General features: G+C 42.1%; 2 protein-coding genes across 2 annotated transcripts; one reads left to right on the plus strand and one right to left on the minus strand.

Annotated features, from left to right (window-relative positions):
• Positions 1-1,901: 1,901 nt before the first annotated feature.
• ROMO1 (reactive oxygen species modulator 1) lies at positions 1,902-3,788 on the minus strand. The gene is made up of 3 exons (XM_075563701.1): positions 3,632-3,788; positions 3,325-3,455; positions 1,902-2,096 (listed from the first exon to the last, which is right to left on the minus strand). The coding sequence occupies exons 2-3, from the start codon at positions 3,453-3,455 to the stop codon at positions 1,988-1,990; spliced, it is 240 nt and encodes a 79-aa protein (XP_075419816.1). The 5' UTR covers positions 3,632-3,788; the 3' UTR covers positions 1,902-1,987.
• NFS1 (NFS1 cysteine desulfurase) lies at positions 3,717-26,613 on the plus strand. The gene is made up of 13 exons (XM_075563700.1): positions 3,717-3,893; positions 4,445-4,539; positions 6,556-6,672; positions 7,044-7,127; positions 10,145-10,297; positions 16,957-17,050; positions 17,748-17,882; positions 20,481-20,638; positions 21,050-21,155; positions 21,231-21,312; positions 21,900-21,983; positions 22,920-23,009; positions 25,886-26,613. Exons 1-13 carry the CDS (start codon positions 3,797-3,799, stop codon positions 25,947-25,949), a joined length of 1,359 nt encoding a protein of 452 aa, XP_075419815.1. The 5' UTR covers positions 3,717-3,796; the 3' UTR covers positions 25,950-26,613.
• Positions 26,614-27,991: the final 1,378 nt, after the last annotated feature.

Raw genomic sequence — 27,991 nt, forward strand, 5'->3', positions numbered from 1 at the left:
AATTGTGTGCAGACCTAAATAAAGTGGTGCATTTGAAAACTCTAAAACTGATATTCTAGAATTTGTATTTAGCATTATACAACAGATCATGGGTCTCATAGGTATGACAATGCTGCCTTGTCTACATTTGATACATTCTAAGGTTATTACTGAAGGAATGCTTTCATGAATGAAAACCATTTAGGTTTTTGTCATACAGTACACACAGTTGCTAGTTTTTATCTTTGCCTTGATAAATGGTATAAATATTTCTGCAGTTTTTTATCAATTGAGATGTGTCAAAATTAGTCATCCTGCAAAGCTAGCATGAAAGTAAAATGCAAGTTAAAAAGTAACCTTTGGCCTTTTTGTGAACTGAATCAAGTATCTCAGACATCAAGCTAATAGAATAAATTTGAACAGTTTAGCTCACAGTGATATATAGAAATTAAGCAACTGAAAATTGTTTTGAATTTAAAATAACCATGTAGTTAACCAGCTATTGTATCTGAAAGAAAATATCTGTCATGGAAGTAGACCTTGTGGTTAAATCTAGTGAGACTTTGAAGAAATCTAGACTTCATCAGTTTTTCACTTATAAAGGCGTTAGTATAAGCAAACCCAAATTGCACAACCAGAACTCCTTAATACCAACCACACAAGGTTTAATGTGGGTTGTTTCCAGCTCTCCAGGCAGGAAATTGAAGCTCATTGATTGAATGCATGTAGAAAAACCTTCCGGGTAATTATAGTGTCCTCAGCTGGGTCCTGGTAGCATGGCTTATGAGTTGGGCCACTAGCTAGGTGATACATTTGGATGATCCTAGGACAAAGATGAGGCTTTGCTAATCCTTGACCATTTGAAATGAACTAGCAGGCAATGGGCTTTGGTTTATGTTGTATTTACCACCTAAAACTACCCTATTGAAGGCAGGAGGCAAGTAAGCATGGGAGGAAGTTCCAGACAAGTCATTCAAGTTTCCCCACCTTGTAGCACATGGCTGACTTGTGGGTGTTTTGAATTTATGTCTAGGACCTTAGCTGGAAGGGAAATCAGGACCTAGGTGGCCATAATGTTCTGGGCTAAGCATCCGAGGGGGCCAGGCAAGATGTGCTATGGAAGTGCCAGGTTGGATGTACCACAAAGTTGGCCAGAAGTCAGTACTGAACCTTAGAGGGATGGAGACAACTGGATGTGCCCACCTTAATGTGCTCCATGACCTGGCCTGATCGAAGTACTATTTGAAGTAGAGGCTTCACTGTTGAACAACTTGAGTAGGTGGTGCTTTTGTTAGTGTCCTGGAATCATAGGGAAGGAACCCTACTGGTGTTAATGGTTAAGATCTGGGGTGTTAATCTCAAGGTTAGAAGTTTGAAACTACCAGGAGCTTGCCTCTGGAGAAAGATGGGCTTTCTACTCCCCTAGTTAGTCTCAAAACAGCAGTGGCAGTGCTATAATCGATGTGGCAATTTTCTTATTGAAAGTATAGGGATGAGCTCAATTGCTGGAGAAAGTATGGAGAGATGAACAGTCAGGTCAGCAGTGGAGATTATTGGGATGGCCTCATTGGGCCTAAGATGGGTAGATAGCTAGGTACATGTGGTAGTTGGGCTTCCTAAGGAACATCGTTGGAGGGAAAGGAGTCCTAGGAAGAATTCCTTCACCCGTTCAGAAACATGGGAGTTTAGCTCCAGGAGCAGTGCATGAGAAGTGCTTGGGGTAGGAGAAATCTTTAATCACAAGGGACAGATTTGCAAGGTGTTCTTGCCAAAAGACTTCTATGCCTGGCCTTCATTAAAGCAATGTCAGCAGGCTACTGAAGGTGGCAGGTAAGGTGATTTAATGCTGACTTCTGATGACTTGGGTGGTCTTGATAACCTGTTGGTGGGTGATGAGTACATGCAATGCGTCTAACAGATGCTCTGATTACTCAAAGGCTGTTTTATTATAGTACATGGGTTACAATTGGTGGGAGAGGGTAGACAAACTAGACAACCACTGCACCAGTTAACATCGGATGCCCATCCCAATCGCCATGAATGTGCCAAAAGTGCCACCACTCTGCATCATGGTTTTTCCAATGCCGCCCATCAGTTCCCGACCCCGCATTCCGATCCTGTGAAGAAGCAGCCAAGATATGACCAATTGTCAAAACAAACAGCATTACAATTTGTGTTACTAACTGAATCAAGCACTTCTAATTTGGCCACTCCCCATGCCTTGGTTCACCAATGGCCAAGCATGGTCTTTGTCCCCTGAGATGAGTATGGACCAAGAAAAGGCTCCATTAGGTTCTGTACCCAGGTTCCTCATATATCAACCCGTCTTCAGCTTAAAGGAGGCAAAAGATGCCCTGATAAGTACCCGAACATGGAAGCAAATTTTTAATGCTGATTTTATCCATTTTCATTCAGGGTATATATGATCCAATATAGTTTCCTGGTGTTGAGACAATGATGGATTCTGGAGCCATATCTGGATTAAAAAGCAATTTATAGGACCTGCTAATTGTAAAGTAGGGTTCATAAGGAACAGCGGTCACACCGATGTTGTAATAAGACAACTCTGCACGCAGTTATTTCGTTTGACACATAGTTAAGTGCTTAGTAAATGGTAATTTTGCAATTTCAAAAAATGAGAATGGTCTCTATAAAAGTGAAAATGACGTTCTGCATAGAGTATAATTACTTTATCTTTGCATGCTGTTTCCAGGACAGTATAATGTTTCCACATGAGTTTAATTATTAGCAACTGGAAATATAAATAAAGGCACCAAAAAGCCAGCGGTTGGCACTCAAGCTGCTGAGGAAGAAAGTCGCGGCTGTAACATTTGCCGCCTTGGAAACGCCCTGAGGCAGTTCTGACTTACAGGGTCCCTGTAAGTTGGAATCGACTTGGTTACAGTGGGGTTTTGGAAATAAAAATAATGTCTGCAAAAGTGGTCACAATCACTTATTGAGAACTAAACATGTGTTACCTTCTGTGCCAGGGGAACAAAGACCGGGCTTGTAAAGTCTCGGAAACTAGATAAAACTGGCGAGTTCTACCCAGTCCTTGAGGGTCGCTATGAGTCAGCTTCTACTCCAACGCAACGTTTGTGCTAAGTGTGTTTGACCTGATCCTCTTTAGGCAGGCGTTACAGTGCTCGTGGAGGAATGCTAGTCGTTACCAGTCTACCAATTGGCCTAAGGACACACAACGAATTCGTAAACACTGGGGCTTTCAACCAGACTCTCATGTCTGAGTGTGTCCAAATAATTTGGCCAGAAGAGCAAATACTCTTCGTTTGGCTCCGGGCCGGAGCCGGGTGGTGTCCCGCCCAGGAGACAGCCCGTGACCCTCACCTGAGACAGGAAAAGGTGCCGAAGAGCGCCCCGGCCGCCATGCCCACGGCGCAACCCATCACAAAGCCCATCTTCACGCGGTCGAAGCAGCTGGGTTGGGACTGCCCGTAAGGACCCACGGCCACCGGCATCTGCGTGGAGGGGGACAGGGACGTGTGGGCCCCGGCACCCGCCCGCGGAGCGGGAGGTCGGCGGGAGCGGGGGGCGGATCCCAGGGTCTGGGAAAGCCCCGCAAGGAGAAGGAGCGAGGAGTGTGATTCCACCCGCTGCACGGTCGGCCCCCCACGCCGCGGGGCCCCCGCCTCACCTCGCTTGCGGCTGCAGTCGCTCAACTCTACGTCTCAGTGCGTACGTGAGGCGTCGGACCTTTGCGACCCGAAGAATTGCTTCCGGGGCACGAGGCAACACTTCCGGGACTTTAGGGCCAAGGAGCGGTGTCGTGTTGGGTGGGAGACTGCCATCTCTATATACCATGTTGCTGCGAATCGCCTGGAAGCGGGTGGCCGCGACCTTGGTGGCAGCCCCAGCGTCGAAGTCCCGGGGGCCCGTTCGGGGGCTGCGCGTGCGCGGTACGCTAAGGCTCCTGCTCCTTGCGCCGCTCTGGGGAAGGAGAGGGCTGGTCCTCTGAGCGGGGCTGCGCACCTGACTATCCCTAAGGCCCCTTGCCTAGTCCGCGTCCTGCGCACTGCCCTCCGTATCCGCTCCCTCCCTTCACCTTTCGTAGTCTTCCCTCCGCTCCCTGATGTTGACCTTCATTTAGCCACCTCTCAAACTGCGCAGCGGGCCCTCCTAGGCGTCGGAGCTCTCTTGGACATCTTCTAGAGCTCCTAGTGAGGCTCCACTCCCTCCAGCATCCTTTCAAGGGCTTCTCGCCATCCCTGCCTCCCCATTCCTTCTGTGTGGTTTTGCCCTTTCGAGCTCTGCCTATTTCCAACATCCCGCGCGAGGTACTGTCATTACCCTTGCCTTCTCGTGCAGCTGGCTCGGGTTTTCAGCTGTTTTTGTTTCCTTGCCCTTTGAGGTTGGCCAGCTCTTACGCTGCATTACCTAAGTCTAGCTTTGATGCATCGCCTCTCATTTGGTGTTCTACTCCTTTTATTTATTTATTTTTCTTGATCAGTGGTACAGCATGCGCCCTCAGACACAACTCCTGCTCCAGAGGCAGAGACCGTGCTGCGACCTCTCTATTTGGATGTGCAATCTACCACTCCTCTGGTAAGGTTGGAGACACAGTTTTCCCCAAGTTATGATCGGGAAATAAGAGACGGTCAACAGAAATGTGAGGGGCCATTGAGTTCTAGAGTCATCATTGAGCCATTAGACAGAAGACCTGAGTCCTCTTTCACTAGAAATGGGTGGGCTACAGCTGGCCACTTCTTCAATGCAGGTGTTATGAAAAACAACCAAACAGACAACCCCACTGCCATCCGGTAGAAAGCTGTAGGTCTTCCTCAGAGCAGATCGCCGCCTCTTTATCCAGTGGAGTGGCTGGAGGGTTTGAACAGCTGTGATTAACAGTCTCACCTACTTGATAGCTGGTAATCTACAGTAATGAAAAGTACTAGCTTTAGAATAAGCTGGACTGCCACTTAGTAACTTTGTGAACTTGGGTAAATGGTTAAAAATGATCAAATTCTTAGAACAGCACTTGACACACGATGAACTCTCAAATGTTAATGTAGGGCTTTACCTTGAGTGAAGAAGGATATTTACCAGGACCTCTTGTGTCCTAAGCCTTCATAGGTCACTTTGTATGACAGTGTCACCTTAAGTACAGAGTCTTCTCCCTTCTCTATGGACTTTGTCTCATCCCTGACCATACGGATCCTTACAGTCTACTCTTGTAGAGTTGATTTGGATTCACAATGACTCAATACAGTTGAGCCAAACTCCTCCCCTTATAGGGTTTCCTGAGAATGTCAATGGTAGTGCTTAACCTACTGTATCACCAGGGCTCCTTACAGAATCTTTAGTAATGTTATCAATTTTAATAATAGAATAACATAAGTATAATTATAAATTGTTCAAGTGTCCTATCTTAGATTAGGATAGTGCATCCTAATTAAATTTACAAAATCTCTACATTGAATTACATTATTAGTTAGAACAATATTCGTAACTGAATGGAAACCTGTTTACATTTTTTTCCTTTATTTCTTCATTTTTAAAAATTACTGATTTTTGGTAGCAAATACTACTTACTACAGCATTATAGCTAATACATTAGAACACTTGATTAAATCATTGACTTTTAAAATAAGCATTTTATTCAGGGCTCTTACAGCTCTTGTAACAATCCATATATCAATTGAATCAAGCACATTTATACGTATGTTGTCATTATTTTCTACACATTTATTTTCTATTGAGCCCTTGGTGTCAGCTCCTCTTTTCCCCCCCTCCCAAAATACAGACAACCGCCCAAAAAAGCCCCCAAATACAATGAGTACTTATAGCTAATGAGGATGAAGTCAGGTGATCTGAAGCATCATTGTAATTGGATAATACTAGTTCTGCCCTGAGTCCATTGGAAAGTTCAAAAAAATTAGCTTAGAGTTTTGCCTTTTAACTATAGTTATACCCGTAAGCTGGGCTTATTAAAACTGTTATATAACTAATATAAGGCCACCTTTATACATAAACAACAAATATGTGCTGAAATACTGCACAAAAATCTTAAGCAGAGTTTTTGTGGTGTCAGGCCCTCTAACAGTATCACCTGGTACTTACCCCGTCCCCCATTCCCACTGAGGAATAGAAACAGCTTGCAAAAACAGGTGTCAGACCCAGGCAGTATTTGTAGACTTCCTGATGAGGTAACGGTTACATTTGATTTGAGATCGATTGGGATGGAGTATATTCTGATTTTTGCTTAGTATCTGAGGGGATGGAAGATTGGTTGAGGGCTAATTTAGGTAGTGTCTAAGGCAGTGGTTCTCAACCTTCGTAATGCCATGACCCTTTCATAGAGTTCCTCATGTGGTGGTGACCCCTAACCATAAAATTATTTTCATTGCTACTTCATAACTGTCATTTTGCTACTGTTATGAATTGGGCAAACCCTGTGAAAGGGTTGTTCAACCCCTAGAGGGGTTGCGACCCACAGGTTGAGAACTCTGGTTCGAGGGGTTGAACATGTGTTGAGGCAGGTTGGGCAGGTATGAGGGGATAGAGTAGGGCCTTGAATTGACTGTGGGTGCAGGAAAACTGAATTTACTCTATTGTGCTCAGGATCCCCGGGTGCTTGATGCCATGCTTCCTTACCTAGTCAACTACTACGGGAACCCACACTCCCGGACACATGCGTATGGCTGGGAAAGTGAGGCGGCCGTGGAACGTGCTCGCCAGGTGAGTACAGAGGAGTCTGGGGAGTTCTGAGGTCATGCCGGCAGTGGCCTGTGGGAAAGAGGTTTCCTTTTTGCTGGGGGTGCATAGGGATGGAAAGGGTTTGAGATTCTCGGGAAGAGATTCAGAAAGCAAGCCCTGGAGTTCAACTTCAGGTATTTCATTACTTTCAGCATTTCCTCGGTGACTTATCTTGGGCAAGTTACTTACTTTTCCAAGCTTCAATTTACACATTTAAAATGGAGAATGTTATTGGAGTGGGGAGCTTCCTGGGACGGGGTGTTGTCCTTATTTCAGAGCTCTGGCCTGTCTCTGCTTGCACCCTCGTTCCTGCCCGATTAACTGATTGTAAGTTTCTCTGTTTCTTCTTACAGCAAGTAGCATCTCTGATTGGGGCTGATCCTCGTGAGATTATTTTCACTAGCGGTGCTACTGAATCCAACAACATAGCAATTAAGGTAAGAGAAGGGAACCAGAGGACTTATCTGGCCTCTCCCTCCATAACTGGGATCTATATGTATTTCCCATCCACCCACACCATCACATTGTGAAAAGAAGGCACATAAAAACCCCCTTTTGGGTTTGGTGACTTTTCAACCTTTAGCGGTCTACTCTACCTTAATTAAGTCTTTACTCCTCTTGAACTAATTCTGTGAGGTGGTTGCCTAGGATAGGTGATGGCTCTCTGATTCCTAACCACTTGGTTTTTTGGATAACAGCTACTTCAGAAAGTGAACAATAGCGACCTGACCCTTTCCCCATCCATTTGCTCTAGTCCCAGTGAAGTCTAGAGTAAACTTGTAGTTGGGCATGTTTCTCTACTTCACAAAAAAATTATAAAAATTTATTTAACACAACATTTGGCAAGTCAGCATTTCTACTTCTTGTCATGCTAGCTTCACCCTTACAGCCTTGATTTCAGGGCTGCTCTCCTCTCAGCCTTTCCTTCTCTTTCTGATCAGCTCTGTTTTAACAAGTTCCTCTTCGTTCTGTCCCCATTTAGAAATCCTGGTGGTGATGGGGCCCTCTGCAGGCATTCCCTTAGTCACTCGTTCTGGGATTGGTCACTTTATCCTTGGGGCCTACTCTTAGAAAGTACATACTTCTGACTGTAGCACAGGTACAATTCCACCCTTTGTCGTCATGTTGGTGTCTCATAGGGCACAATCACATTTGACTGGACTTCGCTGTAAGGATCACTTTGGGGAATGTCAACCAAACAAATAAAAGATCAAACCTAACTCAGTGCCACTGAGTTGATTCTGACTCATAGTGACTCTATAGGACAGAGTAAAACTGCCCCTCTGTGTTTCCGAGACTTCAAACCTTTATGTTGACTGCAGTTAGCAGCCCAGAGTAGTAACCTGCTACACCACTGTGGCTACTTCGTGAGTGTCAGAACCCGCTCAAACCAAACGCATTGCCATCGAGTAGAGTCCAACTCATATAGCCCCTCTAGGACAGGGTGATACTGCCCCTTGTGGGTTTCTGAGACTGTACCTTCATGGAGTAAAACGCCTCTTTCTCCCACAGTGAATGTCAAGGTTCAGATAAATTGTGGCCTATTTCACTTCAACTGGCCTCACACCCTCTCTCTTAACTATGCTGCCAGTGTTGGTTTTCTGTGACCTTGGCCTGAGTGTAGGAGACCTGGGACGGGTTCCAGAGTTATCAGCACAGAGCCTGATCCTATGAGCAGTAGGCGTCCTTCAGACTGCCCCGACCAAACAGCCAGAGTGGACAGCCCTCCAAAGGTGGAGTGATCGCTGGACTATGAAGCCCTTTTTAAACTTTTGACAATCATTTGCTTTGACAGTCTTCACAGATGTCAAATCCAGGGGTCAAGGGCTGGGGTGAGGCTCCCCTTTGTCTCTTAATTGGGTAGATTAGACACACTATGTGCCTTTACTCCCATAAACAGTTACAGTCTCGGAAAATTGAGGGGCAATCCTATCCTGTCATTTAGGGCCACTATGAGTAGGCATTGACACGATGGCAGTGAGTGAGTTATCTGGTGTCTTAGTGGTAATGGGTTGGGCTGCTAACCTAAAGGTCAACAGTTCAAAACCACCAGCTGCTCCTCAGGAGAAAGGGCTTTCTACTTCTTTAGAGAGTTAGAACCAACGGAGACAGTTCTACGCTGTCCTGTCGGGTTGCTGTGTTTTGGACTCGACTTGTTGGCAGGGAGAGATATTCCATAAATCACTGAGCTAGAAAAGAAAGGGAAAAAAATAATTCAAGTTGTACTGTTTATAAATAACAGTAATAAAATTTTGGACACCTCCACTCAACTCTCCTTTTCCCCATAACTTTTAAAAAATCATTTTATTGGGGTTTCGTACAATAACTTTTCATATTATTGGTGTAAATTATTTTGGGGATATAATAAGGTATAAATCAATTCCTAAAACTTTGTTATTTTTTAAATTTCTCTCTCCTCCTGAATATGTAGTTTTGATTTAGTTATAATTTTGCTTTAATTAGTATCTTGTTTCAAAAGTAGTACTCTATTATATGCTTTGGTTTTTTGGGTACATTTTGTTTTTTATCATTTTTTTCTTATTTTGAATTAATATTTTTCATTCTTTAAATGTAAGCAATTCAGGGCATGTTTTGAGAATTTTTAACTAATAATTTTTTACTGGAATATTGTTTTTTAATTACTTCATTAATTTTAATAAATCATTTTATTGGGGGCTCTTACAGCTCTTATAACAATCCATACATCCATTATATTAAGCACATTTCCAAAGGATTTTCTTTCTACTTGAGTTTATATAATCTTAAATGAAAATTTTAATCTTTAATTGAAAAATGAAAGTTTTTTTTTACCTTGACCTCAGTCCTGCATTATAAAAGTAATTCTGTTAAGAATTTTTGTAGCATTATTCCAGAAAAAAAAAATTTGTTTTTAAATTCTCATGAATTCTAGAATATTATATTTAGTCTTCTATAGTCTCCTTTTATCCATTAATAACACAGTCTCCTTTATTTTATTTTTTCCTCCTTTATTTTTAAGTTAGCTCCATTTTGCTCCAGAGAGTTGTGTTATCACAATTGCCATTTATTTATTTATTGCTGGGCATTTTTCAATTTTGAAAAATTCTAAGTTTAATGACAGCATATTTTGTCTTTTGACTCTATCCTTTTGAAATATTTCCCTCAGAAAATTCCCATAAAAGGAATCAAAGACCCAGTATAAGTACAGCACTTCAGATACCTTAATTCTCTGAAGAGATGCTAACATAAATATTGCTTTCGGCAAGCATTAAGCTTAAGCTTCACTTCTGTTCTGCTAGAGTTGGGTGTTGGAAAGTTTGTATTTAAATAGATATGACACGGAGAGGCTTTTCCCTGCACTCCCAAGTATAGTCATTGTCCATATATTTTGCCTTAACTATTTTCCCTGTATAAAGGCAATCGAAATTATTGCTGTCTCTCTGACAATGTTGTTCTTGCTTCTACCAATGTCTAGGGGGTGGCTCGGTTCTATAAGTCACGGAAAAAGCACTTGATCACCACTCAGACTGAACACAAATGTGTCTTGGACTCCTGCCGCTCACTGGAAGCTGAGGGCTTTCAGGTCACCTACCTGCCAGTGCAGAAGAGCGGGATCATCGACCTAAAGGTAGGAGAGACTCTTGAAGGAGGGCACCACATATTAGAAGCTGTGTTCAGCTAATCAAATCTCTTCAGCCTCGGCTTTCCCTGAGGGGCTAGAGCTAATCGCTGGGGTAGGATGCAGAGGAGACCTGTTAGAGAAACGGAGGCTATGTTTCCTGAGTATGCGTCAGCCTGCTTTTCTCTGGGAGGCTTGTTTTCTTAGCTTTGTCAGTCCTTCCTGGGTAGCATGAGAACCACTGGGACACAAGTGCAGGACACCAAGACTCACTGTCACTGCGAAGCTTAGCCCCCTCTTCTCTCACACACGTATCCTTCAAGAGGGTGTGTAGTTTTCTTAAGAATATTTCCCGTTTTTTCCCTTCCCCGCCAACCATATTTCCCTTTTTAAAAAATATGATAATAACTTATAATTGATCAAGGATTCAGGAGGGTGGGAGTGGTGGGGGAAGGGGATAAAGAGCTGATACCAAGGGCTCAAGTAGAAGGAAAATGTTTTGGAAATGATGATGGCAACATATATACCCTCAGATTTTCGGCACCAGTATCCTTAAACAAAGATGTACTTTGTAGACATAGCCTTTACTTAGAAGTATAATCTGTTTCTTGCCATCATTCTTGGTTTCTACTGTCTTCTTCAGTCAGTTAACATGCTGAGAGCTATTTCTTTTCAGTGCTTCTGGAATCATTCTTTTCTTTGCATTTTCTTGTCTGCGATGCATCCTGGATCTTAGTCACCTCTGGATGAAAGCTCTTTGCCTGAATGAGTTCTTTAACCACCCCTCGCCAGTATTTGTTGACTGTTTACCAGACTTTATTTATGAAGTATTTTGTAGATGCTTTTCTACTTGCCCTAAAAATTCTGAGCGATTTCTCATCCCCATGGGCATGAAGGAGAATTTTGTTCACTGACGTTCAAGGTCATTTATATGCTATTACATACATTTTTAAACATTGCGATAGAATTCACACACCATGAAATTTACCTGGTGGGTTGTTTTTTTTGTTGTTGTTATTGGAAAAGTTTATATTTAGCATTAGCCAACCGACTCAGTTTAAATGATTGATTTTGTTGGTAATATCTAAAGCATCACAGTCAGGAGACAGTCCAACCTACGCTTCTTCTCCCCGTCAGGCCTGATCAAGGTGCTGACCAGGGCTACTTAGTGTCACAGCTAATTCACAGCCTGTTCGATCTGGTGCTGTTGGCCTGACGTCCGCAAGGAACAACAGTGTGGTGTTGCCTTCAGTCTTCTTCATGGCAGACTCCGTGGTCAAGGGGAACTTGATGATGGCACAGTGGTCCAGCCTATTTCTCCTGGGGGTGCTCTTCCGAGGGTATTTGTGGTGACTTCTTAGTCTCAGGGTCTTGGGCTGCAGGACAGTGGGTGACATGGGGAATCTTTGTGTGTGTGTGTGTGTGTGTGTGTGTGTGTGGCTGCCTTTCAGCAGGGCCTTCTTGGTCTTTAAAACTTTTGCTTCCGTTTTGGGAGAGGCAGGGGCTTCCTTCTTTGCCTTTGGTGCCATCTTCGTAAAAAGCGAAATTTACCTTTTAAAACCAGACAATTCAGTGGTTTCTAGTGCATTTATGAAGTTATGCAAGTACCACCATCTTATTCCAGAATATTTTCATTGTTCCCCTTCCTTCCTCCCCAAAATTCATACTAGTCACTTCAGTTATTCACTGAGCTGTTAATTGAAAAGTTGGAGATTCAAACCGACCAGCCTCTCGGAGGGAGAAAGATGAGGCTTCTGGTCCCATAAAGAGTTACAGTCTTGGAAATCCAGAAGGGAAAGTTCTACTCTGTCCTCTGGGGTTTTAACTGCTTGCAACTATAAATCTCCTTTCTGTTTCTGTGGACATTCTGCCTATTCTGAATGTCTCATAAAATATGGGACCTTTTGTGCCCGATTCCTCTAGCTAGCATGACAATACATTTGCTCATTCTTTGAGGGTAAAACGGGCTATCCTTGGAGATTCTCATTCGAAAACCTGACTCCAGCTGTCCTACAGTGTGCATGTATAGGTATGATTGGTCTTGCCCTCCAGACTTCTTTTTGTTCCCCAACAAATAATATTTAGAAGGATGTCAAAACTGCTACTTGGGCGTGGTATAAATCAGTGAGCTCAGAAATCTTTGGGAACGGGTTAGAGAGATGGAAACACCACCTTCAGACCTAGGCAGAGGATATGTTGGGACACTTTGATATATATATTTTTTTCATTTTGATATTTTTGTTTAATAAAGTTTCTACAGCTTTTGTCCCAACCAGCGGGACATCAACAACGTGGACCTGAAAGAGGGACTGGGAATGAAGATGGGCAAGGGCACGGAGAGATGGAGGCAAGACAGGAATCTGATCAAGCCTCATTTATTGAGTTGAGAGCAGAGGTTTAAATAGCCAGCCAGGGGCTGGCACCATTACGTCACATGTAAAGTAAGGTACAGCTGAGGTAGCCAATAGTCGCGCATCTCTAAATAAGGAAGAAATGGCGGGCAACTGTTCAAACAGGTAAGTATGCTAATGAAGCATTCCTGGTAAGCCTGGGGGGAGATGCCATCAGTCATGTATTGACCAATGAGCATAGCAGCTGCTAGTGAAAGAGCACCAATCCTGGCAAGGGTCAAGGCAGCCACCCTCTGGCGGGAATTGAGACAAAGGGCAGTAAAACCTCAGGGCAGTTTGTATGGCAGGAAACCGAGAGTAAATTCATGGCTTAAATCCAGGGTGGGGAGACACGCAGTTCCCTACAGGTTTTGTAGCCATGTTTTCTTACTTATCCTCATATATGTTATAATATGTACTTTGTCATTTATTCTTGTGTACCTGTCAACATCTGTCTCTTTGTAGCTCTAAACATTTTATTATTTTGAAGCTATTGTAAATATAATTGCTTTCTTCATTTTTGCGTTATTCATTGCTCGTGTGTGGAAACAGAGCTGAATTTTGTATTTTAGTCTTGTGTCCTGTGACTTTGCTAACTTATTAGCTCTAATTTTTCTGTAAAGATTCCACAAGGTTTTCTATATTTTAAGATCATGCTACCTGTGAATATAGCTTTACTTTTTCCTTTTTAATCTAAATGTCTTTTATTTCTTGTCTAATTGTCTGGGCAAGAGCTTCCAGCACAATGTTAAATGCAATTCAAGAAGATCTTTAGTCGTTCACTCCTGAGCCAATGGGTTTCCATGGTACCACGAAAACAGCGAGGATCATATCTGGCCTATTTTGGCCTCCCTGCGACCATCAGGGAGTCAGACATGCCTCCTTCTGCCAGCCCTTGGCACTTGAATCAGACACCGATGGCACTCTGTTTCTACGCTGGGTTTTATAATTAATTGCAGTGGCCACATAGAATCAACTTGTTTCCTGGGCTAAATCCCCCTTGGTCATGATGTATAATTATTCTCATATTAATGGATTCAGTTTGCTAGCATTTGCTGAAAATTTTTGCATCTATATTCAAAAGTAATATTGAGCTAGTTTTCTTGTGATCTCCTTGTCACGTTTTGATATCAAGATCATACTAGCCCCAGTGAATGTATGTGCTCGTCGAAAACTAGTGCTTCAGTCTTGCCAACTACTGTGTCCCTTAAGAATACTGTCCCTTCTAGCCATACATCTTATATTACCATATATACTTGAGTATAAGCCAACCAAAATATCAGCCGAGACACCTAATTTTACCACAAAAACTACATTAAAAATGTGCTGAAAAATTAGCTTATACATGAGTATATACAGTATCTAATATATCCTGGCCAGTTCTGTCTGTAGCCTTGCCTTATACCACCTTACCTTTGATCTCTACTATCTTCTTTACAAGGAGCCTTGTCAGGTGACTCTGTCAGGTAAAACTGTTGCTGCGATTTGCAAGGTCAGTAGTTTGAACCCAGCAGCCACTCTGAGGGAGGAAGATGAGGCTGTCTGCTTGTGTAAAGATCTGTAAGCTCAGAAACCCTATACAGCTTATTTATGAATTGGAATTAACTCAGTGGCAGTGGATTTGGGTTTATCTTTTTTATACGTACCTTAATCTTCTCCATCTTCTAGAAACTTAGCTCAAAGCCCACCTTCCTGATGAAATCTCTTTGCCTGCTCCAACCTTTTCTGAAATGTCCTCTCTGAATTCCCATAGCATTTAATGAGTGTTTATTTCTGTTCTGTACTATGCATATACAAGCGTACCCAAAAGAAAACCTTGGGAAGAAAGTCTGGGTCATTTTGGTTCTTTCAAAGCTCTTTTTGCTGGTCAGTCAGAAGTTGAGGCACAAATTTCACATTGACCCTTCTCATTCCCAATTTTCCATTAAAATTAACTGACCCGAGCTCCAAGATAATCCAGATAACTTCCCCGTCTCTTCAGTGATTCGTTGTTGGTCTTCAAGCACAAGTGCACGGATTTTGTGGACATTTCCAACGAGATTTATCATCAATCAATCAACAGTTCACCATTTTTTAAATGAGAAAACCACTCATACTCTTGAGCTTTATTCATAACACTGCCCTTGTAAGCTATGTTTAACAGTTTCTGTGGCACTTTTCCCAAGCAGGAAACAAAATTCCATAGGGCACACTGTTCTCTTAAATTGACCATCACAAAAAAATGAAGTTAGACCAAAAAAAAAAACACCTCACTGTGACCAGAGAACCTTTTCAGGCGATGCCACTGGGTGCACTAACTCAGAGCAAGTTGCTTGATGATTGCCTAGCAGGAAAAAATGCATACTATGAAAGCTTTTCCCCTGTTTTTTGGGGGGTGCCCCCTCATATGTTTCTCTCTTCAACTAGGCTCAGTGTCTTGAAGGCTTCTTGTTAGTTGCATTTCTGCATTTTCATTTCTTGTAATACTTAGGATTTTGCCCTTTTTTTCACTTAGTATTCTTTACTGTACCATAGGGAGCTCTGGTGGTGTAGTGATTATGTGTTAGGCTGCTATCCGAGTAGTCAGCAGTTTGAAACCACCAGCAGCTCCACTCGAGAAAGATTGGACTTTCTGCTCACTTAAACCGTTACAGTCTTGGAAAACCCACAGGGAGCTGTGATACATCAGCCTTGACTCAATGGCAGTGAGTTTGTTTTTGTTTGGTGTATTGTACAATAGTGGCAGGTACTAGAGATAGAGGGATAAACAAGACAGGCCTAGTTCCTACCTTCAGGGGGCTTAGACTAGTGAAGGGTTGGTACCACAAACAAGTAAACAAAGGTATACAGTAAGTTCCTAATTTACCATGGGGTTCCAGTCAGATGACTGTGTTTAATATCAGCGTATCACAACTGTATCATAAGTTGGTTCTAATGTAAGTCAAGTACTTCTTTTTACACTTATTTATTTATTTAAATGTATTAAATGTGTTTTTACAGCCTGATATATGGCATTGTTTTGAACAGTAAATCATAACATTGAACATCTGTGAGTGAATGTCTGGGAATGGTAACATCAGCAAATTACATGTTAAGACATTATATATGGAACATATTACTTAGGAGGTATACCGATTTTTTTAAATGACTTTCTTAAATATATTGTAATTCAGTTTTAAGTTAGGATAAGAGCGATGAAGGAAGCAAACATGGAACTGAGAGAATACAGCTGAGAACCACCTACATTAGACTAAGTGTGGGGGAAGGCATCATGATGGTGGATTAGTAAGTTCTTTAAGATAAGGTAAATGATTAGGTTAGATGGGATCTTGTCTTTTGTGTTAATAGTAACCCTGTTCTGTGCTGTTTATTCTGTCCTTAGCCAGTGTACTCTGACCACTAGGTAGTAAGTTCCTCTTAATTCATTGACCTTTTTATATTTTGATAATAACTGATTTACATGCAGTTGAAAGAAACTGTACAGAGATCCAGTTTCCCTGAGTGATAATACCTAGCAAAATTAGATGTTAAGTGAAACATATACTATCACCTGAAATGATTGTAGTAGTATAGTAACTATCACAATTAAGATGTTGCTATTGACATGGCCCACAATGTTATTTCCCCAGTTGTGCTTGTGTGTTTAGGTCTCTGCAGCTTCATCCCCTGTGGAGGCTTGTGGAACGTCAGGCAGTTAAGATAAAGGAACAGTCCCGATCACCACAATCACCTCTTGTGCTGCTCTTACACCAACACTAATGTTTCGTCTATATCTATAACTTTATTTCAGTAATATTGTACAAATGGAACCATACAGTATGTAAACTTTTGGAGTTGGATTCTTACACTCAGCATGTCTTTGGAGATGCGTTCAAGTTGTTTTATGTATCGGTAGTTTGCTTCGTTTATTCCCGAGTAATGTTCCATAGTATGGAGCTACCACACTTGCTTTCACTGGTCACCCATTGAAGGCCCAAGTTTTTGTCTAACTTTTTGCTATCATAAATCTACTATGAACGTTTATTTTGCATGAGTTGAAATCTTTCATTTCTCTGGAGTAAATACCCAACAGTACAACTATGAGATCACATAGTAATCGCATGTTAGATTGTATGAAGGCTTGGCAGTTTTACATTCCTACCAACAGTGCATACATGGTCTGCTTTCTCTGCGTCCTTGTCGGCATTTGCTGTTGTCACTATTTTACCATTCGAATACGTGTTTAGACTAAGCTTGCATATGTTTTGAGTTAAGAGGACTTTGTTGATATGGTAGTCTCTTCATTTTGTATTTTCTTAGGACCTAGAGGCTGCCATCCAGCCAGATACCAGCCTGGTCTCAGTCATGACTGTGAATAATGAGATTGGAGTGAAGCAGCCCATTGCGGAAATAGGTACGAACATCATAGATGTATAATCTGTGTGGGGAGCAGGGTTGCATTGGGCATTGTAATACTTTACAGAGAACAGTAGGGAAATCAAGGAAAAGAAACTTAAGTTTTTGTTCATTCTTTATTATCCCCATTTAGGACCAGAGGCTTGCCCTATAATCTCTTGGGCATATTAGTAAAGAGCAAAAAATAAATAAATAGTTTTTTCTCACTGCCATGGAGTCAATTCCATCTCATAGTGATCCTGTTCAGGCAGGATAGAAGGATAGAACGCCCCTGTGAGTTTCTAAGACTAACTCTCAGTGGGAGTAGAAAGTCTCATCTCTTTCCCATGGATCAGATAGTGGTTTTAAACTGCTAACCTCATGGTTAGCAGCCCAACGCATGCGTAACTCACTATGCTACCAGGCTTCTATATTAGTAAATAGATCTTTAAATGTTTCTTCTTTAAAAACGACAACAAATAAACAAACAAAAAAACACGCAGTATATTGCAAAACCAGTGTCAATGAGAAGAGCGTTACATAGTAGAACATCCTGGATAATTTGACTTGTTGCTTTCCCTCCTTATTTCATGCAGTCAAGGAAGCTAGAACCGAAAGAGATAGACATGGTTTATTATATGGCTAGAGGCTAGTGATGTGGTCATGGTGCTATATTTTGGGACCAACATTGTTTTTGCTCTCTGTTGTTTTCTTAGGGCAGATTTGCAGTTCCAGAAAGGTTTATTTCCACACTGATGCAGCCCAGGCCTTTGGGAAGATCCCACTTGATGTCAATGACATGAAAATTGATCTCATGAGCATCAGTGGTCATAAAATTTATGGTCCAAAAGGTAAACAACTGTTAGACTTCCTCCTCTTTAGACCTCCAGGAAACCCATGAGCAGTTCATTCCGTGGATCTTTTGGAGACACTTCTTTGCTCTCAGAGGAAATCGAGTACCTCACACAATGCAGTTGTCATTTAGCGGTCGTACAAGAGTACGTGCCCATTTGTAACCCCTAGAAGTTACTATCCAGTAGGCCACTCTTCACATTCAATCTAGAAAACCTTAGAAAGCATGTGGAGGCTAATTTGGCTGAGGGATGAGATTTTGTCATATCAAATTTAGTTAGATAGGCCCAGCTTTCTTCTCTATGAGTCCTTCATTCTTGATATCTTGCCTTAGCTTGGTCAAGATTACATGGGCTTTTATATGTCTTTTGATTTTGGTTTCTAACAGATTTAGTAATCTGTGCTCCATTATGCTCTCCAGGATACCTTTCTGTTACTCATGATCCTTTTACAGGAATGTGTTCAATCTTGAGTTATGCTTCTTCCCCCAACCTTTGGGAAGAGATAGTTGTTCCCGACATTATGGAAGCAGCCATACAAACAAACAAACGTTTCTTTTGTCTTTGGGGTTCAGATTTGTGGTGACTAGTGATACTTTTGCTGGTATACTTTCTGTGTCTATTGGGTGTGTCATCTGTGTATGTTTATACTGGTAGAAAACAGTATGATGGATTCCTAGAAGTATGAAAAATAAAAGCATTCCCACACATTGTAAAGTCGCTTACTGACCTGTAAAAACAAAAACAACCTATAGTTGTTGAGTTGATTCGAACTCCTTGTGTCTTTGTGGGACAGGGTAGAAGTGCACACGTAGTTTCTGCTACTGTAATCTTATGAATGCACACTGCTACATTTTTTCTCCAGCAGAGCATTAGCAGAACTGATGGGTTCAAACAGCTGATTTCCTGGTTAATACCCACCCCACCCCACCCCCGCCAGTGCTTTAACCACTGTTCATCAGGACTCTTGATTTTATCCTACATATATATCTATTTTTATTCAACCACTTGTATCATACTAATGAGCAGCTCTGATCAGAATTATTCAGATATCCTTGTCTCCAAACAGCTAATGTCCACAGTCATGATCTCAATAGGTTTAAATGGATAGTGTCTGAGCATGTTGAATTTGGGATACTTGAATTTTATTTTTTCAAATGGAGAAATGAAATATGTCTTCATAAATATTATTGGGTACTTAAATACTTTTAAAATTTAAGTCCTTTAAAATTTAAGTTGGAAACCACTGTCTTAGTTTCTATGGTATCTCCTGTCCCTGCCTGGACAGTGGTTCTGTATGGAGAAGAGTCAGGAAAATAACATTAGCACATGCCCCTGCGATTGAAAAACTAACTCTTGACTACTTAGTAATTACCTTTGTACACATTCTCATACTTTGGTAAGAAATTCCTATGAGACAGTTTGTTGACTCACAGGTTATACATATTTTTAAGTGTGATAGGCGCTGGGAGATTGTATCGGATTTACTTCCATTCTGACCACTTTTACATTCCGTAAAGGTTTCACTTGCTTGCTTGTTTACTGTTTTAGAAACCATGGTACCAGTTTTATTCACAAGGTTCAAACTTCAAAAGCTACTAAAAAGTGCAGTGCAAAGTATCCCTCCCACCTCTGACATACAACCATGTTCCTTCCCTCTGGGGAGGCAGTTCCTTGGGTAATTTTAAAAAATCATTTTATTGGGGGCTCGTACAACTCTTATCATAATCCATCCATCCATCCATTGTGTCGAGCACATTTTTACATTTGTTGCCATCATCATCCTCAAAACACTCTTTCTACTTGAGCCTTAGGTAATTTTTTATAATTACTCTATACATGTGTGCCTTGCCTCCACTGGGCTTCATACCTGTTAGCTAAACGGTAACATGTGATACTCATCTTTCTGCATCCTACTTGCTTCAACCAACAATGCAGCTTTTTTCAAAATCTGAAGTGCAAACTTTATTTGGGAGCCCCAGTGGCACAATGGGTACAGCACAGGGCTGCTAACTGAAAGGTGTTCCATTCAAAGTCACACACTGCTGCAAGGGAAAGAGATAAGGCATTGTGCATCATAAAGGTGTACAGCCCTTCGTAAGCCCTATGAAGCAGTTCTACCGTGCCCTGTGTAGTCACTAAGGGTTGGAACTGACACCATAGCAGTAGTAGTAGCTTTTGAACAATGGGCTGTAGAGAGGTTAGGTTATTAGTGTAATACAGAAGGCATGTCTACGTTCTTTTACATGCCTGTATGGACATAACCATTATCATCTCCCTAATGGAAGGCCTCTAAGTTATTTCTATTCTTTGTTATTATTAATAATGCTGCCTTACTGACACATTTCTTACATGAATAGCAACTACTTTAAGCCATTTTGTCATTATTCCTTCTGTGAGTCACCTGGCGTATGAAAAATAATTTTGTTTAAAATTATATTTTAACTGCCTTTTCTTTTAACCCAAACTTTTTACAATATTTAGAAAAATTCAGACTTAGAGAAAAATTGAAAGACTATTTAAACCCCTTTGGAAAGTGATACTTTGTCTCATCTACATTTCTCTTTCTCTCTTCTTAAACCACTCTTTGTTTGCTAGGAGTTGGTGCCATCTACATTCGCCGCCGGCCCCGTGTGCGTGTGGAGGCCCTGCAGAGTGGAGGGGGGCAGGAGCGGGGTATGCGGTCTGGGACAGTGCCCACACCCCTGGTGGTGGGGCTGGGGGCAGCGTGTGAGGTGGCACAACAAGAGATGGAGGTATGGGGAGAGCAATTTCCACCCACAACTTTCCCTGAAACTAGATCTCCTATTTAAAGGCTTCTCAGAAGGACAGTCAGAAAAGGAGATTTAAGAAAACCTTTCACTGTCCCAGTGCTGCTGGCATCTTGCTTGCTCTAAGGGGGATACTATAAGCTACCATACTTAAGCGTTATTAATAGTTATTTGCTCATATGTTTCTGGGTAGTTAGGAACTGTGTCCTGTTTACTAAGCTCCTCTTTTGCACCCCAGGCACTGTGTTCAGTGCTGCGGATACAGTGGTCTCCATGAGTAACTTAGAGTGCTAAGTAACTAACAGACATTTCCAGGCATAGAAAGACTCCTCAGCTTGTGTGTTTCTGACTTGGTTGATGGTCACTGTGCTTAGCCCTCCCTTGCCTGCTCCTCAGTATGACCATGAGCGGATCTCAAAGTTAGCAGAACGACTGACAAAGAAGATCATGAAGAACCTTCCCAATGTGGTGATGAATGGGGACCCTGAGCACCATTACCCAGGTAGATCCCCTTCAGTCCCCATTCTAGACAAGCTTGAGACTCTGAGAACCCCCTCATTGTGGCTCTGTCTTACAGGCTGTATCAACCTGTCCTTTGCATACGTAGAAGGGGAAAGCCTGCTGATGGCACTCAAGGATGTCGCCTTGTCCTCAGGCAGGTGAGCTGGATCAATGTGGCAGGACTTCTACATGCCAGGACCGTTTATTAAATTTCCCAGTGTATAGGTGGAAATAGTGCTAGGTGACAGGGAAAGAACTCTTGGTTAAGAGTAAGGTCATTTTATGGGTGATCATTGTGTACTTGGGTTGGCACAGACTGAAATTTGTGACCAGGGAGGATTTCTTTAGGTAGAATTTTGTGGTCCCAGGCGTTATAGATCTCTTCTAGGGTTATGTCAGTAGTTCTGCTGCAGGCCTCCAGAATTGAATTCTCCAAGGTCACCAAGGATTTAGCTGCCCTCAAGACTGGTACAGATGTTATATTCTATCCTTGAGAATTAACACAGGGCCCTCTACTGCCTTTTTGGTCAAACCCAGCCCATGTGGCACCATGCTCTTTCATGGTTTGGCAGGAGGTGGAGGAGAGAGGTTCACGTACCTCGATGGGCCAGTAATGTCTGACTCTTCAGTTCTGTCAACTATTGTCTCTTTTATTTGTAGGGTATGACCCCAGTGACCTAGGAGTTTGGGACTAAACATAGTTGTTGTGATGAACTGAGTACGGCTCTTGTATTTCTCTCCTCAGTGCTTGTACCTCTGCTTCCCTGGAGCCCTCTTACGTCCTAAGAGCGATTGGCACTGATGAAGATTTAGCTCATTCTTCCATCAGGTCAGTGCTGCAACATCTGTAAGAGGCAGATCTTCTCTTTTTGAATCTTCCACTTCTTTTTATAGTCTTAGTCTATGTCTAGTTTTCTTTATACCTGCTTGATGCTTCTTAAAAATTTCTAGTGCTATGGTTCTCAGACTTTATTGAGTATCACTGGGAAATTCATCAAGGAGGAAGAGTCCTGAGTTCTCTACCCAGAGATTCTGATTCACTAGGTCTGGAGATGATACAGTGTGTTAGTCTGGGCTGACTAGAGAAACAAATCCAGAGACACTCGTATATATAAGATTTTTTTATAAAAGAGCAATTTTATATTGAGAAAACATGCCAGCCCAGTTTAGATCAAGTCTATAAGTCTGATATTAGCCCATATATCCGATACCACTCTATACATTTCTCTTCAGACTCATGCAACACATGCAATGACACTGAATGCAGGAAGATCACAGAGGGTGCAAAGTCTTGTGGCCTCAGTGGCGGTGGAAGCTGGTGTGGATCTCCATGTGGCTCCTCCAGCTCCAGGGCTCTGGCTCCATCAGCGTAGCTCCATGTGTCTTGTCAACAGGAAGATAAAGCAGAGAGAGTGTGTCCCACTCTAGAAAGAAGACAAGGATTCCCAGGATCCTCAGGAGAAGGCCATGCCCACACAGAGGCCTCATTGGCTATGACCTGATTGACAGGCTAGACTCTACCCCTTCACAGGTTGATAGGAGATTGTATTTGCCGCACACAGGAATCTTCTTGGGTGATTGGAAATAGGGTGGTCTACATGTCATGTTCTGAGAAAGACTAACTTTGGAGTGGGCTGAAGTGGGAAGGGGACCACATTCTCCTCTATGTCTTATGTGTAGGAAGATCCTTGGCGAATATTTGCCGAATGAATTTACCCTGGTACCAGTGCACTGATGTAGAGCTCTTTTCCTCTCCCTTGTTCAGGTTTGGCATTGGCCGCTTCACTACAGAAGAAGAAGTGGACTACACAGTGGAGAAGTGCATCCAGCATGTCAAGCGTCTGCGAGAAATGAGGTATACAGTATTGTACTGGGGGCCCTTTGGGGGAAACTTGAGTGTGGGCTCCTCTTGTCTTTGAGCTCTTTCTTTACACTTTCTGAGAGCAAAGCTTGAGAGTGCTTGGATTTTAGAATTTAGAAGTTCCATGTGAGAAAGCAGTTCTCCACATTTTTAGACGATGAGAAGGTATCCTTTTAAAGACTGAAAAACAAAGTAAAGACCAAACTCATTGATATCAAGTCAATTCTGACCCATAGCAATATCACAGCATAGACTAGCACGGACCCTGTGGGTTTGTGAGTCTGTAGCTCTGTACGGAGCAGCAGTTTGTCTCCTGTTTCCAACTGCTGGTTGTGTGGTTGCAGCATCGCACATCACCCACTATACCACCAGAGTGCCTGTTTAATGGTAATGCTAAATACCACATAAATGCAGGTAGTATTTTTCTTTACTATTGATAGTAGTTGGGGTGCAATCTTACAAGGTTAGCAGTTTGAAACCACCAGCCGCTCCTCGGGAAAGAGACGGGGCTTTGAACTCTCTAAAGAGTTGCAGTCTCAGAAGCTCACGGGCAGTTCTACCCTGTCCTATAGGGTTGCTGTGAGTTGGCATTGACTCGATGGCAGTGACCTTGGTTTTTTGTTTATTGATAGTATTAGCAGTTGTCACCGCAGCAGTACTAAGAAAAACCTTACTGATTTATTAACGAGTTATAGGAAAACTCCCTTCAAACTGGGATTCTTAATTTGGGCTCTGTAGTTCAACTTCAGTAGTTAGATACATAACTGCTCTGAATTATATGCTAAGTGTTATGGAGTGATATAGTTCTAGAGTTTTTATCAGATTCTGAGATGTTGGGAATCACTGCTCAGAGTTCTGTTGGGAAAGGTACATGTAAAGGCCAAGGGGTCCTTGACTGGTCAGCTGCCACCATGGTTTCCTTTAGGAACCACAGAGCTAAGGTTTCTCATGGGAACAGTGAGAGCTCTGGGTGTTTTCACAGCATGGCTTCTGCTCTAGCTCAACTTGACTTTGAAATGTCTGATCCAGTTGTTGGGAGTTAAAAGTTCATGCATACACTCTGCTTCCATTTGTAGGAGCTTCCAGGCCTTTCTGTGGTCTGGATTTTTCTTCCCACGGCCAAGCTTAGTTGCTTAAGCATTTACAGATTTCTTAACTTTCTAGGGCTCATGACTTTTTCTTTAGCTTGGCTTTCTTGTACTCTCTGTCATACCCAAGGGTTTTTTTTATATAGTCACTAAATATTTATTCCATTCATTTAGTATGTTACACTAATTGATACATTTAAATAAAATGTTGATTATGAATTCCTATATGCAGAAAAAGTATACAAAAAATGTACTTATAAAACTATTTTATTGAGGGCGTGTATAACTCTTATCAAAATCCATACTTACATCCATTGTGTCAAGCACATTTATACATTTGTTGCCATCATTGTTCTCAAAATATTTTCTTTCTACTTGGGTCCATGTACAGCTCCTCATTTTTCCCTACCCTCACAAACCCTTGAAAACTTATAAATTACTGTTTTGTCAAGTCTTGCAGTGTCCGACATCTTTCACCCACTTTTCTGTCGTCTGTCCCCCAGGTAGGGGGTTATATTTAGATCCTTTGATCTGTCCCCACCCTCCTAAGGGGCATTTTTACTGACCATGCTGCCAGAAAACCCTTGTTCTAACTGTGGCTCATGTGCACCCTATTCCTTCTCTCCTCTTACAAACTGAATTCAGCCTGATCCCTGTAGCTTTCAGCCAGTCTTCCTTTGTGAGCTTATGATAACCTGGGCAATGTTTTGTTCTGTTGTATGCAGTTTCTCTGTAAGTCTGAACCCATTCAATTATACCCAACCCCATAATAAATGACTTTTCCTGAAGGGACATAAATGAAATATGTACTTTCAAAGAGCCATGGAAAATGTCACAAATCGCAAGTTATACTGAGAATTATAGTGTAAAGGAGTAAGCCAAAAAGAGAATGATATTAACTGGAGAAATCTAAGCCACAGAATCTCATAGAACATTGAAGTGTATGGCCTAGTACTATTATTCAATATATCCAAGCAAAGGGGATCAGAACTTAGCAGAGACTTCTTAGTAGCAGTTCTTTTGTGTGATGGGATGCTCAGGTCCGAGTTCCAAGAAGTTCCTTTTTTATTGGATCCAGGGAAGTTGAAACTACAGTGTAATTCAGATGAGATGATGATGGTAGGAATTGGATGAGGGTGCTGTACACCTGCATAATTTAGGGATAAGCCCCACCCCTACTTGTAGAGAAAAACCTAGAAACTAGTGCTGAAAAGTGGGCCATTCATGAAGAGGGCGTTAGGAGATAGCTTGGAATTTGATGCTTATACATGACTCACAAGTTCTGGTATCCCCCAAGGGAAATTGTGTCCATAGGCTCTCACAAGTGGGATAGGAGCTTCTAGAATATGACCATGCCTGATGCCCACTGAAGGAGCTCTTGTGACATAGTGGTTACATGTTGGGCTGCTAACTCCTAGATCTGTGGTTCGGAACCACTAGCTGCTCTGAGGCAGAAAGACAGGGCTTTCCTCTTAAGAGTTACAGTTTTGGAAATTCATGGGGGCAGTTCTACCCTGTCCCATAGGGGTGCTATGAGTTAGCGTTGCTGAACCTAGGGTAGTAAGTTATTATTTGTTGGCAGTTGAAGAGAGGCTGGAACTAGCAAGGATTTTCACGTAACTACAGAAGACTTACTAGCTATCTGTATTGGGATCTGCCAGGGAAAGATGCAGAACAGAAATAAGGACCGAAGGAGGCAAGCCATTACTAATGATCTCAGAGCCAACACTGACTGCTTCCTCTTTGAGCTCTTCCTCACCCCAAATCTCTTCTTTTTGGCAGCCCTCTCTGGGAGATGGTACAAGATGGCATTGACCTCAAGAGCATCAAGTGGACCCAACACTGAAAGAGCAGCACGTGCTGAGGGCCTGGTCTCTCCTGCTTTACTGAACCATGCACACCAGACACCTTGTTACACCCAGAGGCCGTTCCTTATTCAAACCAGAATTGCTATAGTCCAGTTGACTTCAGCATCAGCCCACCTCCAAGACAGAAATACAAGAAAGCTCTTTCCCCAGCCTTGGCTCTTTTACCGAGAAATATTCCTTATTTCTCTCCTGGAGTCTTCCTCTAGTCTTATAATGGGTATACATTATCATCATGAAACTGTAGGGGGAAAAAAAAGAAACTGTAGGGAAATTCATTATGATGCTACTGTTGGATACGTTTGTGTCCTTGATGGGAAGAGAGCCAAAGAAACAAGAAGAATGTTCTTTGGGACCCTAGTGCTCTACATGGACATTTTAGTTGCTACTTTTTTGCTGCTGAGCTTGATTGGTTCCCTCAAGAACACAGTCAACTAAGATTTTATCCTTTTTTGTGTTTCCAAAGACCACCTCTTCATATTGATTATAGACCAAACAGCAAGTCACGTGGAAGGCTTTTGTCCTTCCTATTCTCATCCTCTTTCTTTTTACCTAAGAGCTAGAAAAGGCCCATTGTTAAAATACTTTCTTTCCTTAAAATTTGTTTAATTACATATCGGAGAAATAAATTCACTTTCTATATGCTCTCTGACTTATTTATTTATTTTTAATCATTTTATTGGAGGCTCATACAACTCTTTATCATAATCCATCCATCCATCCATTGTGTCAAGCACATTTGTACATTTGTTGCCATCATCATTTTCAAAACGTTTGCTTTCTACTTGAGCCCTTGGTATCAGCTTCTCATATTTTTTCCCTCCCTCCCTCATGACCCTTAAAAATTTATAGGTTATTTTTTCATGTCTTACACTGACCGATGTCTCCCTTTACCCACTCTTCTGTTGTCTGTCCCCTGGGAGGCAGTTATAGCTAGATCATTTTGATCAGCTCCCTTCTTCCCCCACCTTCTCCTTACCGCTCTATAACTTTCATGAGAAAGTCTGTGGCACTGCTGACTGCCACTCCACCTGGTTCCCACATATGACTGAATCTGCTTACAGAGCTGTTCATTCAACAGTTACTGGTGTGCTTTTCAGAAGCCAGTGATTGTTCAGGGTGGTGGGGATATTCTGGTAAACTGGAAACTGAAGGGACCCTTCTTTGAATAAGCTTACATTCTAGCGGAGAAAAAAAATAAGTAAACAACTAGTAGAAATGCCCATCATAAGTGCTATGGAAGAAATAATCAAAGTGGTAAGAGGAGTCCCCATTATGCTGTTTGTAAGGATGAGTGTCCCACGTAGAAGGAGCAGCAATAGCACAGGAGCTGAGGTATGAAAAAGCTTGGTGTGTCTCAAGAAATCAAGAGAAAGCTTGTATTATTGGAGCAGTTTTTAACCATTTCTGCATCTAGACTTGTAGACAGTTAACCAGCACTCTCACATATGAGCAAGAATATATCAAAGTGCTTCCTATACTTAGGCAGTCCGTCTGAGTCAGAATCCGTTTGCAGTAAATTTGGGTTCATACCTGGTAAAGTTTTCACTCCGATGACCTATTTTCATGCATACAGCAGGTTGTAAATGACTGGGAAAGCACTTGGAAGTCTGGTGAGTGAAGATGGACAGGGAAGAAGATGAAACACAGTTGCTAGAGTTCTCATTTGCTCCTCCTTTCCTCTGATACTACATTTCACATAAAACCATGCTCTTTGGAAGTGAAGATGGCAAGATTTTGTGTTTTATACTTTGGACATGTTCTTAGGAGAGAGCAGTCCCTTTAGGATGCCACCCATGGTGGAGAAAAGAAGAAAATCTTGAACAGGATGTACCGACACAGTGGCTGCAACCGTGGACTCAAGTACAACAACTGTAAGGACGGCGTGGGACCTGGCAGTGTGAGCATTTTGTTGTATGAGGTGGGACCCCCGCAAAACTGGACTTTTTTTCAAAGCTATGTATTTAAATTTTTTACAAAACAACCTTATCACCTTCAAAGCACTCTCCATTAACTAATCACC

The sequence above is a fragment of the Tenrec ecaudatus genome, chromosome 12, assembly GCF_050624435.1.
Source record: "Tenrec ecaudatus isolate mTenEca1 chromosome 12, mTenEca1.hap1, whole genome shotgun sequence".
NCBI lineage: Eukaryota > Metazoa > Chordata > Mammalia > Afrosoricida > Tenrecidae > Tenrec > Tenrec ecaudatus.